General features: G+C 41.8%; 1 protein-coding gene and 1 long non-coding RNA gene across 2 annotated transcripts in view; one reads left to right on the top strand and one right to left on the bottom strand.

The window, feature by feature from the left end:
- Nucleotides 1–12,626: 12,626 nt before the first annotated feature.
- On the top strand, nt 12,627–16,310 carry LOC124297029 (FYVE, RhoGEF and PH domain-containing protein 3-like). Its single transcript, XM_046747594.1, has 9 exons — nt 12,627–12,833; nt 13,104–13,267; nt 13,351–13,481; nt 13,617–13,838; nt 13,959–14,145; nt 14,285–14,697; nt 14,810–14,953; nt 15,065–15,337; nt 15,507–16,310. Exons 2-9 carry the CDS (start codon nt 13,171–13,173, stop codon nt 15,768–15,770), a joined length of 1,731 nt encoding a protein of 576 aa, XP_046603550.1. The 5' UTR covers nt 12,627–12,833; nt 13,104–13,170; the 3' UTR covers nt 15,771–16,310.
- LOC124297033 (uncharacterized) overlaps nt 16,298–18,636 on the bottom strand; it is a 158,929-nt gene continuing 156,590 nt past the window's right edge. The window contains exons 8-9 of the long non-coding RNA XR_006906509.1: nt 16,545–17,275; nt 16,298–16,459 (exon numbers count right to left, since the gene is read on the bottom strand). This is a non-coding gene — a long non-coding RNA (uncharacterized LOC124297033). The remainder of the gene's footprint in view (nt 16,460–16,544; nt 17,276–18,636) is intronic.

Genomic DNA, 18,636 nt, shown 5'->3' with positions numbered 1-18,636 from the left:
CCAATTGGACCCCCAGGAACTCAGAAAACGCAGCGAAAAGAGCGTGGGATCAACAGCAGAGAAATGACGAAGGAAAAAGCACCTGCTGAAAAAGGTCGAAAATTCAGGTTTTCGTTTTTTGGCCGTAACTTTCGATGCGTTGATCGCAGCGTATTGGGACTGTGCCCAATCGTTTTCTCTCGCAAAATTACGTCGGAATATTGACTGAAAGAATTGATTCCAGCACTTTTCAAAATCGCGAAAATTTTCGCCAAAAATACAAAGGGGTAAGCCTTGCTGTTTTTCTGGGCGAAAAACTTTTAGTCTACGATTCGATTTGTATGACCCTTTCCTGAACAATTGGACCCCCAGGAACTCAGAAAACGCAGCGAAAAGAGCGTGGGATCAACAGCAGAGGAATGACGAAGGATAAAGCACCTGCTGAAAAAGGTCGAAAATTCAGGTTTTCGTTTTTTGGCCGTAACTTTCGATGCGTTGATCGCAGCGTATTGGGACTGCGCCCAATCGATTTCTCTCGCCAAATTACGTCGGAATACTGCCTGAAAAAATTGATTCCAGCACTTTTCAAAATCGCGAAAATTTTCGCCAAAAATACAAAGGGATAAGCCTTGCTGTTTTTTTGGGCAAAAGACTTTTAGTCTCCGATTCGATTTGTATGACCCTTTTCTGAACAATTGGACCCCCAGGAACTCAGAAAACGCAGCGAAAAGAGCGTGGGATCAACAGCAGAGGAATGACGAAGGATAAAGCACCTGCTGAAAAAGGTCGAAAATTCAGGTTTTCGTTTTTTGGCCGTAACTTTCGATGCGTTGATCGCAGCGTATTGGGACTGCGCCCAATCGATTTCTCCCGCAAAATTACGTCGGAATACTGCCTGAAAAAATTGATTCCAGCACTTTTCAAAATCGCGAAAATTTTCGCCAAAAATACAAAGGGGTAAGCCTTGCTGTTTTTCTGGGCGAAAAACTTTTAGTCTACGATTCGATTTGTGTGACCCTTTTCTGACCAATTGGACCCCCAGGAACTCAGAAAACGCAGCGAAAAGAGCGTGGGATCAACAGCAGAGAAATGACGAAGGAAAAAGCACCTGCTGAAAAAGGTCGAAAATTCAGGTTTTCGTTTTTTGGCTGTAACTTTCGATGCGTTGATCGCAGCGTATTGGGACTGCGCCCAATCGATTTCTCTCGCAAAATTACGTCGGAATACTGCCTGAAAAAATTGATTCCAGCACTTTTCAAAATCGCGAAAATTTTCGCCAAAAATACAAAGGGGTAAGCCTTGCTGTTTTTTTGGGCGAAAAACTTTTAGTCTCCGATTCGATTTGTATGACCCTTTTCTGAAAAATTGGACCCCCAGGAACTCAGAAAACGCAGCGAAAAGAGCGTGGGATCAACAGCAGAGGAATGACGAAGGATAAAGCACCTGCTGAAAAAGGTCGAAAATTCAGGTTTTCGTTTTTTGGCCGTAACTTTCGATGCGTTGATCGCAGCGTATTGGGACTGCGCCCAATCGATTTCTCCCGCAAAATTACGTCGGAATACTGCGTGAAAAAATTGATTCCAGCACTTTTCAAAATCGCGAAAATTTTCGCCAAAAATACAAAGGGGTAAGCCTTGCTGTTTTTCTGGGCGAAAAACTTTTAGTCTACGATTCGATTTGTGTGACCCTTTTCTGACCAATTGGACCCCCAGGAACTCAGAAAACGCAGCGAAAAGAGCGTGGGATCAACAGCAGAGAAATGACGAAGGAAAAAGCACCTGCTGAAAAAGGTCGAAAATTCAGGTTTTCGTTTTTTGGCCGTAACTTTCGATGCGTTGATCGCAGCGTATTGGGACTGTGCCCAATCGTTTTCTCTCGCAAAATTACGTCGGAATATTGACTGAAAGAATTGATTCCAGCACTTTTCAAAATCGCGAAAATTTTCGCCAAAAATACAAAGGGGTAAGCCTTGCTGTTTTTCTGGGCGAAAAACTTTTAGTCTACGATTCGATTTGTATGACCCTTTCCTGAACAATTGGACCCCCAGGAACTCAGAAAACGCAGCGAAAAGAGCGTGGGATCAACAGCAGAGGAATGACGAAGGATAAAGCACCTGCTGAAAAAGGTCGAAAATTCAGGTTTTCGTTTTTTGGCCGTAACTTTCGATGCGTTGATCGCAGCGTATTGGGACTGCGCCCAATCGATTTCTCTCGCAAAATTACGTCGGAATACTGCCTGAAAAAATTGATTCCAGCACTTTTCAAAATCGCGAAAATTTTCGCCAAAAATACAAAGGGGTAAGCCTTGCTGTTTTTTTGGGCGAAAAACTTTTAGTCTCCGATTAGATTCGTATGACCCTTTTCTGACCAATCGGACCCTTAGGAACTCAGAAAACGCAGCGGAAAGAGCGTGGGATCAACAGCAGAGAAATGACGAAGGAAAAAGCACCTGCTGAAAAAGGTCGAAAATTCAGGTTCTCGTTTTTTGGCCCTAACTTTCGATGCGTTGATCGCAGCGTATTGGGACTGTGCCCAATCGATTCCTCTCGCAAAATTACGTCGGAATATTGACTGAAAGAATTGATTCCAGCACTTTTCAAAATCGCGAAAATTTTCGCCAAAAATACAAAGGGGTAAGCCTTGCTGTTTTTCTGGGCGAAAAACTTTTAGTCTACGATTCGATTTGTGTGACCCTTTCCTGACCAATTGGACCCCCAGGAACTCAGAAAACGCAGCGAAAAGAGCGTGGGATCAACAGCAGAGGAATGACGAAGGATAAAGCACCTGCTGAAAAAGGTCGAAAATTCAGGTTTTCGTTTTTTGGCCGTAACTTTCGATGCGTTGATCGCAGCGTATTGGGACTGCGCCCAATCGATTTCTCTCGCAAAATTACGTCGGAATATTGCCAGAAAGAATTGATTCCAGCACTTTTCAAAATCGCGAAAATTTTCGCCAAAAATACAAAGCCTTGCTGTTTTTTTGGGCGAAAAACTTTTAGTCTCCGATTAGATTCGTATGACCCTTTTCTGACCAATTGGACCCTTAGGAACTCAGAAAACGCAGCGAAAAGAGCGTGGGATCAACAGCAGAGAAATGACGAAGGAAAAAGCACCTGCTGAAAAAGGTCGAAAATTCAGGTTTTCGTTTTTTGGCCGTAACTTTCGATGCGTTGATCGCAGCGTATTGGGACTGTGCCCAATCGTTTTCTCTCGCAAAATTACGTCGGAATATTGACTGAAAGAATTGATTCCAGCACTTTTCAAAATCGCGAAAATTTTCGCCAAAAATACAAAGGGGTATGCCTTGCTGTTTTTCTGGGCGAAAAACTTTTAGTCTACGATTCGATTTGTATGACCCTTTCCTGAACAATTGGACCCCCAGGAACTCAGAAAACGCAGCGAAAAGAGCGTGGGATCAACAGCAGAGGAATGACGAAGGATAAAGCACCTGCTGAAAAAGGTCGAAAATTCAGGTTTTCGTTTTTTGGCCGTAACTTTCGATGCGTTGATCGCAGCGTATTGGGACTGCGCCCAATCGATTTCTCTCGCCAAATTACGTCGGAATACTGCCTGAAAAAATTGATTCCAGCACTTTTCAAAATCGCGAAAATTTTCGCCAAAAATACAAAGGGATAAGCCTTGCTGTTTTTTTGGGCAAAAGACTTTTAGTCTCCGATTCGATTTGTATGACCCTTTTCTGAACAATTGGACCCCCAGGAACTCAGAAAACGCAGCGAAAAGAGCGTGGGATCAACAGCAGAGGAATGACGAAGGATAAAGCACCTGCTGAAAAAGGTCGAAAATTCAGGTTTTCGTTTTTTGGCCGTAACTTTCGATGCGTTGATCGCAGCGTATTGGGACTGCGCCCAATCGATTTCTCCCGCAAAATTACGTCGGAATACTGCGTGAAAAAATTGATTCCAGCACTTTTCAAAATCGCGAAAATTTTCGCCAAAAATACAAAGGGGTAAGCCTTGCTGTTTTTCTGGGCGAAAAACTTTTAGTCTACGATTCGATTTGTGTGACCCTTTTCTGACCAATTGGACCCCCAGGAACTCAGAAAACGCAGCGAAAAGAGCGTGGGATCAACAGCAGAGAAATGACGAAGGAAAAAGCACCTGCTGAAAAAGGTCGAAAATTCAGGTTCTCGTTTTTTGGCCCTAACTTTCGATGCGTTGATCGCAGCGTATTGGGACTGTGCCCAATCGATTCCTCTCGCAAAATTACGTCGGAATATTGACTGAAAGAATTGATTCCAGCACTTTTCAAAATCGCGAAAATTTTCGCCAAAAATACAAAGGGGTAAGCCTTGCTGTTTTTCTGGGCGAAAAACTTTTAGTCTACGATTCGATTTGTGTGACCCTTTCCTGACCAATTGGACCCCCAGGAACTCAGAAAACGCAGCGAAAAGAGCGTGGGATCAACAGCAGAGGAATGACGAAGGATAAAGCACCTGCTGAAAAAGGTCGAAAATTCAGGTTTTCGTTTTTTGGCCGTAACTTTCGATGCGTTGATCGCAGCGTATTGGGACTGCGCCCAATCGATTTCTCTCGCAAAATTACGTCGGAATATTGCCAGAAAGAATTGATTCCAGCACTTTTCAAAATCGCGAAAATTTTCGCCAAAAATACAAAGCCTTGCTGTTTTTTTGGGCGAAAAACTTTTAGTCTCCGATTAGATTCGTATGACCCTTTTCTGACCAATTGGACCCTTAGGAACTCAGAAAACGCAGCGAAAAGAGCGTGGGATCAACAGCAGAGAAATGACGAAGGAAAAAGCACCTGCTGAAAAAGGTCGAAAATTCAGGTTTTCGTTTTTTGGCCGTAACTTTCGATGCGTTGATCGCAGCGTATTGGGACTGTGCCCAATCGTTTTCTCTCGCAAAATTACGTCGGAATATTGACTGAAAGAATTGATTCCAGCACTTTTCAAAATCGCGAAAATTTTCGCCAAAAATACAAAGGGGTAAGCCTTGCTGTTTTTCTGGGCGAAAAACTTTTAGTCTACGATTCGATTTGTATGACCCTTTCCTGAACAATTGGACCCCCAGGAACTCAGAAAACGCAGCGAAAAGAGCGTGGGATCAACAGCAGAGGAATGACGAAAGATAAAGCACCTGCTGAAAAAGGTCGAAAATTCAGGTTTTCGTTTTTTGGCCGTAACTTTCGATGCGTTGATCGCAGCGTATTGGGACTGCGCCCAATCGATTTCTCTCGCCAAATTACGTCGGAATACTGCCTGAAAAAATTGATTCCAGCACTTTTCAAAATCGCGAAAATTTTCGCCAAAAATACAAAGGGATAAGCCTTGCTGTTTTTTTGGGCAAAAGACTTTTAGTCTCCGATTCGATTTGTATGACCCTTTTCTGAACAATTGGACCCCCAGGAACTCAGAAAACGCAGCGAAAAGAGCGTGGGATCAACAGCAGAGGAATGACGAAGGATAAAGCACCTGCTGAAAAAGGTCGAAAATTCAGGTTTTCGTTTTTTGGCCGTAACTTTCGATGCGTTGATCGCAGCGTATTGGGACTGCGCCCAATCGATTTCTCCCGCAAAATTACGTCGGAATACTGCGTGAAAAAATTGATTCCAGCACTTTTCAAAATCGCGAAAATTTTCGCCAAAAATACAAAGGGGTAAGCCTTGCTGTTTTTCTGGGCGAAAAACTTTTAGTCTACGATTCGATTTGTGTGACCCTTTTCTGACCAATTGGACCCCCAGGAACTCAGAAAACGCAGCGAAAAGAGCGTGGGATCAACAGCAGAGAAATGACGAAGGAAAAAGCACCTGCTGAAAAAGGTCGAAAATTCAGGTTCTCGTTTTTTGGCCCTAACTTTCGATGCGTTGATCGCAGCGTATTGGGACTGTGCCCAATCGATTCCTCTCGCAAAATTACGTCGGAATATTGACTGAAAGAATTGATTCCAGCACTTTTCAAAATCGCGAAAATTTTCGCCAAAAATACAAAGGGGTAAGCCTTGCTGTTTTTCTGGGCGAAAAACTTTTAGTCTACGATTCGATTTGTGTGACCCTTTCCTGACCAATTGGACCCCCAGGAACTCAGAAAACGCAGCGAAAAGAGCGTGGGATCAACAGCAGAGGAATGACGAAGGATAAAGCACCTGCTGAAAAAGGTCGAAAATTCAGGTTTTCGTTTTTTGGCCGTAACTTTCGATGCGTTGATCGCAGCGTATTGGGACTGCGCCCAATCGATTTCTCTCGCAAAATTACGTCGGAATATTGCCAGAAAGAATTGATTCCAGCACTTTTCAAAATCGCGAAAATTTTCGCCAAAAATACAAAGCCTTGCTGTTTTTTTGGGCGAAAAACTTTTAGTCTCCGATTAGATTCGTATGACCCTTTTCTGACCAATTGGACCCTTAGGAACTCAGAAAACGCAGCGAAAAGAGCGTGGGATCAACAGCAGAGAAATGACGAAGGAAAAAGCACCTGCTGAAAAAGGTCGAAAATTCAGGTTTTCGTTTTTTGGCCGTAACTTTCGATGCGTTGATCGCAGCGTATTGGGACTGTGCCCAATCGTTTTCTCTCGCAAAATTACGTCGGAATATTGACTGACAGAATTGATTCCAGCACTTTTCAAAATCGCGAAAATTTTCGCCAAAAATACAAAGGGGTAAGCCTTGCTGTTTTTCTGGGCGAAAAACTTTTAGTCTACGATTCGATTTGTATGACCCTTTCCTGAACAATTGGACCCCCAGGAACTCAGAAAACGCAGCGAAAAGAGCGTGGGATCAACAGCAGAGGAATGACGAAGGATAAAGCACCTGCTGAAAAAGGTCGAAAATTCAGGTTTTCGTTTTTTGGCCGTAACTTTCGATGCGTTGATCGCAGCGTATTGGGACTGTGCCCAATCGATTTCTCCCGCAAAATTACGTCGGAATACTGCCTGAAAAAATTGATTCCAGCACTTTTCAAAATCGCGAAAATTTTCGCCAAAAATACAAAGGGGTAAGCCTTGCTGTTTTTCTGGGCGAAAAACTTTTAGTCTACGATTCGATTTGTGTGACCCTTTCCTGACCAATTGGACCCCCAGGAACTCAGAAGACGCATCGAAAAGAGCGTGGGATCAACAGCAGAGAAATGACGAAGGAAAAAGCACCTGCTGAAAAAGGTCGAAAATTCAGGTTTTCGTTTTTTGGCCGTAACTTTCGATGCGTTGATCGCAGCGTATTGGGACTGCGCCCAATCGATTTCTCTCGCAAAATTACGTCGGAATACTGCGTGAAAAAATTGATTCCAGCACTTTTCAAAATCGCGAAAATTTTCGCCAAAAATACAAAGGGGTAAGCCTTGCTGTTTTTCTGGGCGAAAAACTTTTAGTCTACGATTCGATTTGTGTGACCCTTTTCTGACCAATTGGACCCCCAGGAACTCAGAAAACGCAGCGAAAAGAGCGTGGGATCAACAGCAGAGAAATGACGAAGGAAAAAGCACCTGCTGAAAAAGGTCGAAAATTCAGGTTCTCGTTTTTTGGCCCTAACTTTCGATGCGTTGATCGCAGCGTATTGGGACTGTGCCCAATCGATTCCTCTCGCAAAATTACGTCGGAATATTGACTGAAAGAATTGATTCCAGCACTTTTCAAAATCGCGAAAATTTTCGCCAAAAATACAAAGGGGTAAGCCTTGCTGTTTTTCTGGGCGAAAAACTTTTAGTCTACGATTCGATTTGTGTGACCCTTTCCTGACCAATTGGACCCCCAGGAACTCAGAAAACGCAGCGAAAAGAGCGTGGGATCAACAGCAGAGGAATGACGAAGGATAAAGCACCTGCTGAAAAAGGTCGAAAATTCAGGTTTTCGTTTTTTGGCCGTAACTTTCGATGCGTTGATCGCAGCGTATTGGGACTGCGCCCAATCGATTTCTCTCGCAAAATTACGTCGGAATATTGCCAGAAAGAATTGATTCCAGCACTTTTCAAAATCGCGAAAATTTTCGCCAAAAATACAAAGCCTTGCTGTTTTTTTGGGCGAAAAACTTTTAGTCTCCGATTAGATTCGTATGACCCTTTTCTGACCAATTGGACCCTTAGGAACTCAGAAAACGCAGCGAAAAGAGCGTGGGATCAACAGCAGAGAAATGACGAAGGAAAAAGCACCTGCTGAAAAAGGTCGAAAATTCAGGTTTTCGTTTTTTGGCCGTAACTTTCGATGCGTTGATCGCAGCGTATTGGGACTGTGCCCAATCGTTTTCTCTCGCAAAATTACGTCGGAATATTGACTGAAAGAATTGATTCCAGCACTTTTCAAAATCGCGAAAATTTTCGCCAAAAATACAAAGGGGTAAGCCTTGCTGTTTTTCTGGGCGAAAAACTTTTAGTCTACGATTCGATTTGTATGACCCTTTCCTGAACAATTGGACCCCCAGGAACTCAGAAAACGCAGCGAAAAGAGCGTGGGATCAACAGCAGAGGAATGACGAAGGATAAAGCACCTGCTGAAAAAGGTCGAAAATTCAGGTTTTCGTTTTTTGGCCGTAACTTTCGATGCGTTGATCGCAGCGTATTGGGACTGCGCCCAATCGATTTCTCTCGCAAAATTACGTCGGAATATTGCCAGAAAGAATTAATTCCAGCACTTTTCAAAATCGCGAAAATTTTCGCCAAAAATACAAAGCCTTGCTGTTTTTTTGGGCGAAAAACTTTTAGTCTCCGATTAGATTCGTATGACCCTTTTCTGACCAATTGGACCCTTAGGAACTCAGAAAACGCAGCGAAAAGAGCGTGGGATCAACAGCAGAGAAATGACGAAGGAAAAAGCACCTGCTGAAAAAGATCGAAAATTCAGGTTTGCGTTTTTTGGCCGTAACTTTCGATGCGTTGATCGCAGCGTATTGGGACTGCGCCCAATCGATTTCTCTCGCAAAATTACGTCGGAATACTGCCTGAAAAAATTGATTCCAGCACTTTTCAAAATCGCGAAAATTTTCGCCAAAAATACAAAGGGGTAAGCCTTGCTGTTTTTTTGGGCGAAAAACTTTTAGTCTCCGATTAGATTCGTATGACCCTTTTCTGACCAATTGGACCCTTAGGAACTCAGAAAACGCAGCGAAAAGAGCGTGGGATCAACAGCAGAGAAATGACGAAGGAAAAAGCACCTGCTGAAAAAGATCGAAAATTCAGGTTTGCGTTTTTTGGCCGTAACTTTCGATGCGTTGATCGCAGCGTATTGGGACTGCGCCCAATCGATTTCTCTCGCAAAATTACGTCGGAATACTGCCTGAAAAAATTGATTCCAGCACTTTTCAAAATCGCGAAAATTTTCGCCAAAAATACAAAGGGGTAAGCCTTGCTGTTTTTTTGGGCGAAAAACTTTTAGTCTCCGATTAGATTCGTATGACCCTTTTCTGACCAATCGGACCCTTAGGAACTCAGAAAACGCAGCGGAAAGAGCGTGGGATCAACAGCAGAGAAATGACGAAGGAAAAAGCACCTGCTGAAAAAGGTCGAAAATTCAGGTTCTCGTTTTTTGGCCCTAACTTTCGATGCGTTGATCGCAGCGTATTGGGACTGTGCCCAATCGATTCCTCTCGCAAAATTACGTCGGAATATTGACTGAAAGAATTGATTCCAGCACTTTTCAAAATCGCGAAAATTTTCGCCAAAAATACAAAGGGGTAAGCCTTGCTGTTTTTCTGGGCGAAAAACTTTTAGTCTACGATTCGATTTGTGTGACCCTTTCCTGACCAATTGGACCCCCAGGAACTCAGAAAACGCAGCGAAAAGAGCGTGGGATCAACAGCAGAGAAATGACGAAGGAAAAAGCACCTGCTGAAAAAGGTCGAAAATTCAGGTTTTCGTTTTTTGGCCGTAACTTTCGATGCGTTGATCGCAGCGTATTGGGACTGCGCCCAATCGATTTCTCCCGCAAAATCACGTCGGAATACCGCCTGAAAAAATAGATTCCAGCACTTTTCAAAATCGCGAAAATTTTCGCCAAAAATACAAAGGGGTTAACCTTCTTTTTTTTTTAACCAAAAAATTTTTCGTTTCAGAATTGATTCGTATGACTCTTGCCCGACCAATTGGATCCCAAGGAATTCAGAAAACGCAGCGGAAATAGCGTGGGATCAACAGGGAAGAAGTTACGAAGGAAAAAGCATCTGCTTAAAAATGTCGAAAACACAGGTTCTGGTTTTTTGGCTGTAACGTTTGATCCGCTGCACGCAGCGTATCTTACTCAATAATATTTCAAGTATTACAACACAACACAAATATTATGCAAGTATTAATATAATTTTTTTATTGACAGATTCAACTAAGATGATTATGAGAAAATTTTTAAAAATCATAGAAATCGTATGAGCACATTGATAGCTACTGAATTTGTGCTCGCGCGAAAAATCCTCCTCGTTCACCTCGTCCTCCTCGTTCTTCATGTCTTCCTCCATCGCCTTGTCCTCCTCGTCCTTTCTTCGAAGTCGAGTTTTGCCGGGTAGCGGACCTGGAGCGCAGGAACTACGGAGCGGTTGTAACCTCAAGTCGAGTTTTATCAGGTAGCGGACCTGGATCGCCGGAACTACGGAGCGCTTGTTCTGAATGTCAAGCTTCACCAGGTCGTGGGCCTTGAGCGATGAAATTACGGTGCGCTTGTCCTGGAATTCGAGTGTCACCAGCAAGCGGACCTGGAGCGCAGAAACTATGCGGGGCTTGGTCAAAAATCGGCAGGTCAAGATCCTGGACAGCCAGAACTACGGAGCTCTTCACCTGGATGTCAAAATTGATCAGGTCAAGGACCTAGACAGCCAGAACTACGAAAAATCAGTCCTGAAGGTAAAAACTTACAAGGTCAAGGACCTGAACAGTCAGAACTACGGAGCGCTTGTTCCGGAAGTCGAGTTTCACCAGGTAGCGGACCTGGAGCATAGAAACTACGGAGCGCTTGTCCCGGAAGTCGAGTTCCACCAGGTAGCAGACCCGGAGTGCAGGAACCACGGAGGTAGAGAACCCGGTACTCGAAATCTGCAGTGCGGGATTCTCATACGTCCACTCTACTGCGCGGTTGTTTACAGACTGAGAAATTCGGCCAGCTGATTTTCGTCCTTATAGATTTATGACGTCAGGAGAAAAAAAAATTTCGGGTGACGTCACTTTCTTAACATCCGAAGATCCCCCATGCATACTTTGGTTTCGAACTTTAATGCTATGTATGATGTAGGATGTATGATGACGTATGATGATATGACATGATGTATAATGATTTTAGTTTTTCAGACAAGAAATACGTACCTTATCTATTCTGCCGATTCCAGACCCAAGCGACTGGGCCTTTCGATGGGCAGCCGTTGACTGAAGATATATTCTTCAGTTCGGGTCAGCTCATAACGCTGCCCTTCTGCGACAATTGAATGATAAAAATATTTGGTCCTTCCTTTCAAACGTGTTTAAAATACATCCGAAGTTTTAAGAAGCTTCGTCTTATCTCTCCTTATCGAAAAAAAAAATCGCCGACAATTACCTCTTAGGTCTTTCGATTCGATGCCTACGATAATTCAACATCGAGAGAGCAAATTAAAAGGTGTCGGAATAATTATGAATATCAATGTTATGGAATACAACAAGCGCGTGTCGAATAGACTCCCATTTCGAAATGAATAATTCTTCTATTTTCATATTACAGCCGTCTTATTGTAGATAATCTAGTTTGTCTCCTGGAAAATTATAAAATTTGTAGCATGCATCACGTATTAATCGTAAATGGATCATATTATGTTAGTATCGTACGTGGACCGCATAATACTTCTTGGTCCCTGCATCATTATCACATCTGATATATTATTTATGATCTATGTATACATTTTTCTCTCGGGTACCTATACTTTAATTAAATCACTGTTTTGCTGCGAATTTTGGAAAAAATTCATTCTCATTATTAATTTTTTATATTGCCGACAAGTCGGTAAGTACACACAGGCCAAGTACTGGCTTGGTCATACCAATGCGAAGACTGTGTTGCTCGGAAGGTGAATGTAGCCAGCATCATGTCGAAATCGGTAACCAGAGACTGCGGTAACTCTCTGATGCTTTGCAATAAGTTTTCAACTCTATCATGGGTACATTTTAGGGAGCGCAAGCTACGATGATTTTAGGTTGTCACACCAAAGCCCATTAGGGCAACCGTTTTCATACATATACTTCAGACAACGTTGGAGTCGTTTGGCGATCATCGGTGTAGGTCGACGAAGACGACGACGCCGAAGATGACGTCGGCGGCGCGGCGGAGCAGGAGGATGACGAGGCGGTTGAGGAGGACGAAGCTGCTTGGCGGTAGTTGGTGTGGTTGGCGGTGGATGCGGCGGTCGTTCGCGGCGGCTGGTTCCGGGCGTGGTTACGCGTCTTCTCAGGGGGATGATCGAGCTGATCGACATTTCTAAGTTGCAGTCGACAAGTAGACTTACGCACTTTGACCGACTGAATCTCAAGCTTCCATACCGACATTACATTGGCTGCTACGAATGTCGGTGCGAGCCCGTTAGGTAGAGTCGATAGAGCAGAACCCTTCTACGCTCCCAGGCCCACCTGGGCCCATTTGCCCGCTGAAAACTGGTCGGGAAAATTTACCGAGGGGTATCCATCTCTACATACTTCAGTCAACGCTATTGATGCATGCCCATTCTCACCTACACATTGACTATCCATCCAACGGTCGTAGTTGGGTTTATGGCCGAGAGTTAGCAGTGATGAATTAGAATGTTGAGAACTCGGGAAGTTTGGATCTTGCGTGCATAAATTGTCGCCATGTATTTTTTGTGACTTTTAATAGATAATTTGCATACTGAATTTTGTACGTTACAACGTCTGACCAGCAAGAATTCCTTTCATGTTCCTTGGTCCAATAGGTGAGTAGCCCAATTTACTTATATTCTTCTCAATGTTTCATTCTGAAACGGACTTTTAGTCGTTTGCCGGTTCGCAAATGTCAATCGTTGCAAGACTTTATCGGTACACCCTGATTCGAATGTGCTGTTCGATCTGCAGAATGCGTATATACTTACGTAGTTATTAAAAGTGTAAGTTTTGCACTGTTATCAAAGTCATATCATTTAAACCTGGCTAGGAATTTGACTGGAGTTTGTAATTTCATGGACATTTGTTTACACTTTTTCCAGTTGCAAATGCTGTATCTGTAGAATGTGACATATTCTAACTGTGGAAATAGAACAACGGAATACAAAAATGAACTCGCCACGCACACCCCAGAAAACACTGAGTGTTGAACTCAGAAATATTATCAATGATAGGAATATTTTGACTACAAGAACAAGAATGAAAGGTAGGAAATAAATAGTTACGCCGATGGTATATATTTACACAAAAACATGAGTATAAATACTCGTAAATTTATTATAAATACAGTTTTGAGCGCCTTGGACGATATTAACAAAGAAAGCACTATTGAGAGGGAGAAAAATTTGAGAGCTCAAGCTGTCCAAGAAATTCTGATGTCTGAAGTCGCTTATTTGCACCAGCTTGAGCTTATCATGCAGGTAAATCAATTTTTCTTAACATAGGTACATATAATTTTTTTACATACTTGGTCAGATACAACAAAAATTTGTTATTGGTGCGAGTGCATATATATGAGATAATAACTTGTGCTATTTCTGTTCAATTGCCATTAGTTTTTTATGCTCCCGATGAATGAAAAGAAGATTATCACCCATGCATCGTATATTGCACTGTTTGGGAACATTGAAACGATTTACAATGTCAATGGAGAACTACTGAGGGAGTTGAAGCAAGATCCGGACAATGTAGCGAGAGCGTTTTACAAGCTGGCTCCATTTTTTAAACTATATTCGGTTTATGCTTACGACTATAAACAAGCATTAATGCTACTGCAGGTTTGTACTTAAATTGAACTAGAGTTTTCCCTGTTTTCTTTGAAGATTCTTCATCTCGACTTTCAAAGTTGATGAATATGTATATTTCAATACAGTCTTTTACAGTAATACTGTTCACAGGGCACTCAGAAAAACGATCAGGAGGTAAGGAACTTCATAATAAAACAAGAGACCCGGCCTGAGGTTGGTAGGAAATTGTCATCCTTACTGATTACTCCGATCCAAAGAATACCTAGGTATAGGCTGCTTCTGAAGGAAGTTCTTCAGCATACTTCTACCAAGGATAAGGATTACAAAATTCTACAAGGTAAATTTAATTTAAGTTTTTTATTTGTCATTACCACTTAAAAATCTGTGAGCATGAGTTTATCTTTGCGAACGCACAAATACTCTTGTTTACGAAGATTTGAATCAGTGATTATATTTGGTCTTTACGTTTGATGCAGCATCGTTAGCTGAAGTCGAAAAAGCAGCAGCACACATCAACGCCTTGGTTGCTGAGCATGAAGATATGCAGAAACTATTGGAATTTCAAAAGCACATTAACGGAACACTCAATCTGGTAAAACCAGGTCGAAAATTGATAAGGCAAGGAGCACTGATGCGCGTTTCCAGAGGCGGTAGTGCTTCGTATCGAAGGCACTTCGTACTATTGAGTGATACCTTATTGTATTGCAAAGGAGATCCTGAAAGTTCGTTGACAGTATGTTGTTTACTACCGTTAAACAAGTGCACTATACAAAGGGTACTCAGTGGTGGGTTATTTAGGGTCACCTGCTTGCAAGAAAGCTTGTTACTCTATTCTGAAAATGGGGATAGCGAAGATTGGATTAAATCGTTACAGGAGACAGTGAAAAAGGTATTGTATATCCTTAGTAGCTTTTTGTTTTCACTGTATAGTTTTCGCATGCAAAGGTAATGTGTTTTAATCTCCAGTAAATGATCACCGCCATTCTCTATTTATTTTCTAGTACATTGAATGTCGCCAGACATTGAGGAAAGATAGCAGCTCAAGAAGACCTCTTCGTAAGAATCAAATAAATGAATTCCCATCTGAAAGTATTCCTACAAAGCGATTTAAAAGAAAACGGTCTACAGAAGATAAATCAGTATTGGTAAGCTGATCAAATTGACTATTGAATCAAATAATTAAGTCTTCCTAGGTATTCAAGTGTTTCATAACAAGTTTGTAGAAAAATCGAATGATTGGTTGTTCCTTAAATTAGGAGGATCCAAATCTTTCTACTATAATATACATAAATCGCGATCGTGAGGGTGAAGGAAATAATGATGATGAAGGAGATTGCTTTTGGTTTCGACGATTTAAAAGACTGAGGAGAAACGATACTGGCAACAAAGAAGATAGAAAATCATGGATGGAAAAGCTTATTTTTAAGGAATCAAAGGCGTGCAATGTAGAACAAGAAACGGATCCTTACTTGGACTCTCTCTATCCGCTACGTTACAGTAATTCGGACAAACCTGACATCAAGCAAAGGGTGAGTATCTGTTGGATTTTTCTCACGGCAGTCAATAATGGTCCAAGAAACTAGTCCTTTTTCACGTCAACTTATTGCTATAATATCATTAATCGTTCGAAGCCTCATTCCATATTCAGGGCACGTTGCGAAAATATGAAATAATAGATATTCACTGTTTTATTTACAGAATCCAATAGACCTTACAACTATTGCATGCAGTAGTGGACCAAGACTGAGGCTCAATGATTGCGGAGATTCACTGTTGACCACAAATTTAGATGCAATCGAAGAGGTTCCAGATTCACCAACGCACATAAAAAAAAACCTTCAGTCTTCTGGTAGCAGTTCTACTCAAAACTCGCCGCAGCAAGAGTGGTCTTCCATGAAACTTGTGTCCCAATTCATATTAGGTGTTGGTTCATCCCTAAGAGATTTGTTTAGATTAAAGTAGTTCAGGTATATGCTTGTTAATGATGGGAAAGAAAAGGAGTTCTGCCTGATTTTTTTTTTTGTACAGCATATGGATAATGTCTTAATTTGATGTAATTATTTTTTTAGATGTTGAAAATATAAGGTTTGCAAGGAATGCATTTCGAAAATCCCATTTATATGCCACTAGTATGTTTTATATACGACTTTGTTTTAGCAATTACTGTTGAAATTATCCGTATTCCTATGTGAGTGACTATCGTGAGAAAAAATTATGATGATAGAATTTCTTTTCATAGCTGAAAGTGTGCAAACTGTTTAAAGTTAAGCATAGCTGATATTATGATGAAAAGACTGAATAAGATATGTATTTTTAACCAACCCTGAGACTACTTGTAGATACGTAATTATGTGAGTGTACGCAAATATGTTGATAGTGATACTGCACACAATGTTTACCACGGTTTGCGACTCTGCACGCCATTATAATTCATATTATTGTGAAATATTTCAAGGTTCTCGCATTGTGTGGAGCGTCAGAAACTATTTTTTTTAACAGAAATAAAGAAAAAGTGTATGTTAAAAAATCATATATTGATTGATTTATCCATTACCGTATTATTTTAAATATGAGCTGAGGTTTTTTATCCTTAACAACATCCGCCAAAATCATCCTCGTCTTGTACGCGACCCCGTGTTATGTGCGGGTAACTGATTGTGAGAAAAACACCATTAAATACTTTCTTACAATTGAGAGTCGGCTTGTACTTGAAACATTACGATACTTTGCGCTTACCCATATCTGCAGTGCATGATGGCATCCAATCTGATCAATTGTGGGATGAACAATGTTCCGTCATGGTGTTTAGTAAACGTGCGAAAAGATAGTGCATAAGAAGTACGAGTAGTAACAAAAAACTTGTGGATGGCTGTATTTTTCGCACCTGTAATGTTACTGACTACGGACTATGCACAATCGATTTCTCTCGCAAAATTACGTTGGAATGTTTCATCAAAGAATCAAGTCTAGGATTTTCCAAATTCCTCTAATTTTCAACTAAAATCCAAAGGGGTTAGCTTTATTTATTTTTTGACCGAAAAACCTTTGGTCTCTGAATTAGTTTGTACGACCCCTACCCGACTAATTGGAGTCCCAGGAATGCCGTAAACGTAGCAAAAATAGCGTAGGAATAGCAGCAAATAAATTGAGAAGGAAAGACCAGCACCTGATAAATGACAAAAAATAAAGTTTTTCGTTTTTCGGCCGTTACTCTTGATCCGTTGGGATTTTGCTATCTTTTGGAAACTGCCACTGCAAATGTTCATTCAACACGTGGAACTGCAGTGTATGAAAAAAAATGGGGGGCATGATTTCTCCTTTGCTCCAAGTGTCAAAAGATCTTGTTACGGTGCTGTTTCCGATGGCCGGTAAGTTCCGTTCACCACTGTCACGACGTAGATAACTGAGGCGGCTGCTTGCTAGAAGTTTCGTCCTTACCAGCTACCATTACTTTGCCTTCTAGATTCCTGGAATCAATACCACATGCACAAAATATTATATGGAAATCCCGAGCTTGTAAATTTTGGATTGAAAAATTTGTAATTCAATAAATAATGTAATATCATAATATTTGATTAACTGATCAGGAGAAGAAAATCTCTCGAAACTCTGTCTAAACCTAATACCGAACGTTAATTGACGCTATTTTCGACGAATGCATTACTCCCTTTCTCACTTCAACCGATCTCGAATTTCAGCTATTAGTAGTTTCACTCCTCGAGGATCTCGTCCTTGAGTTAGGGCGACCGGGTATCAATCCTAATTTCGGAACCGCAAGTTAATTTTAGTACACCTGAGGGTGCCCGAGATATCATGATTGATAGTGGGCGTAGATGAGACCGTTGCTACCCAGACCGCGGCGTGTCGTTTTCGGGTCTCAACCCAGGTATTCTCGATGCTTCTTCGCCCGGCCTTCGTGTCCCAGGAAATATACGAGACCTACGCGACGAGGAAGCCTAGGGAAATTGAACGCTCAAAATTTCGAATGGTGTGAAATGATTTACGATTGACGCTACGCATGCATGTTTATAGGAAAGATTCGGGTTTCACATCCCCGGAAAAATTCGGCAGTCCATTCTGATCAACTCGACGGTGGTTCGGATCGGTCGGTATATTTTCATTTAAGAACACAGTAATAATTCAAATTGACGACGTTCTTCCGATATACGAAAGGAAAAATCGAAACTGCTGTTATAGTCTCGAGCAGCGCTAATTATCTGCTACAATTTGCGAAAAACAATTTTAAAATTGCGCGATTTTCTATCTTCTGTGCTTTTCAATTTATCGAATCACGATTGCTGCAGTTTAAACCGCAGCGAAGATTATTGCAAGAGCGATTTCCTGTTTTCGTGACTCGGAGTTTGCGCCTGTGCCAAATCGTTTCTAAAACTCGGTTGTGGAACGAGCTTAGCGCCAACTTTGCGCTGCTATGTGCGGAAGATAGTTTTCTGGTCGCTTCTGTTTTCTTGTTTTTATTTTCCGTGCGCCGACTAAGTTTTTCTTTTACCTCTATCCCCTGGAAAATCGCTCGGCTTACACAGAGAACCTGGGGACGGTGAATCGTCGCCGCAATAGCGAGTGGGAGGTATACACCAGTACGGAAGCAAAGTCAGAGAACAAAATACAATAACATATAATTATGAAAGGTTGAACTAAGGCTAAAAGTTGGGGGATGCAGTCAGATTTATCCCTAAAACGATCTCGATCGGTGAATAAAAGTTGTCAAACTTTCACCGCGGTCCGAGTAAGCACGATCTGAATCACGAGCGGAGCCGGCTCTCGGCGTTTTTATATACATCCCAATGCAGCTGTAAGTCCGTGGCTGAAA

Source organism: Neodiprion virginianus, chromosome 2 (genome assembly GCF_021901495.1).
Source record: "Neodiprion virginianus isolate iyNeoVirg1 chromosome 2, iyNeoVirg1.1, whole genome shotgun sequence".
NCBI lineage: Eukaryota > Metazoa > Arthropoda > Insecta > Hymenoptera > Diprionidae > Neodiprion > Neodiprion virginianus.
This window is presented reverse-complemented; position numbering and strand designations above follow the sequence as displayed.

Coding starts and splice junctions, on each gene's coding strand:
- LOC124297029 (XM_046747594.1), top strand. CDS start 13,171: ATGAACTCGCCACGCACACCCCAGAAAACACTGAGTGTTGAACTCAGA. Junction 13,839..13,958: donor AAGCATTAATGCTACTGCAG/GTTTGTACTTAA, acceptor TACTGTTCACAG/GGCACTCAGAAAAACGATCA. Junction 14,146..14,284: donor GGATTACAAAATTCTACAAG/GTAAATTTAATT, acceptor CGTTTGATGCAG/CATCGTTAGCTGAAGTCGAA.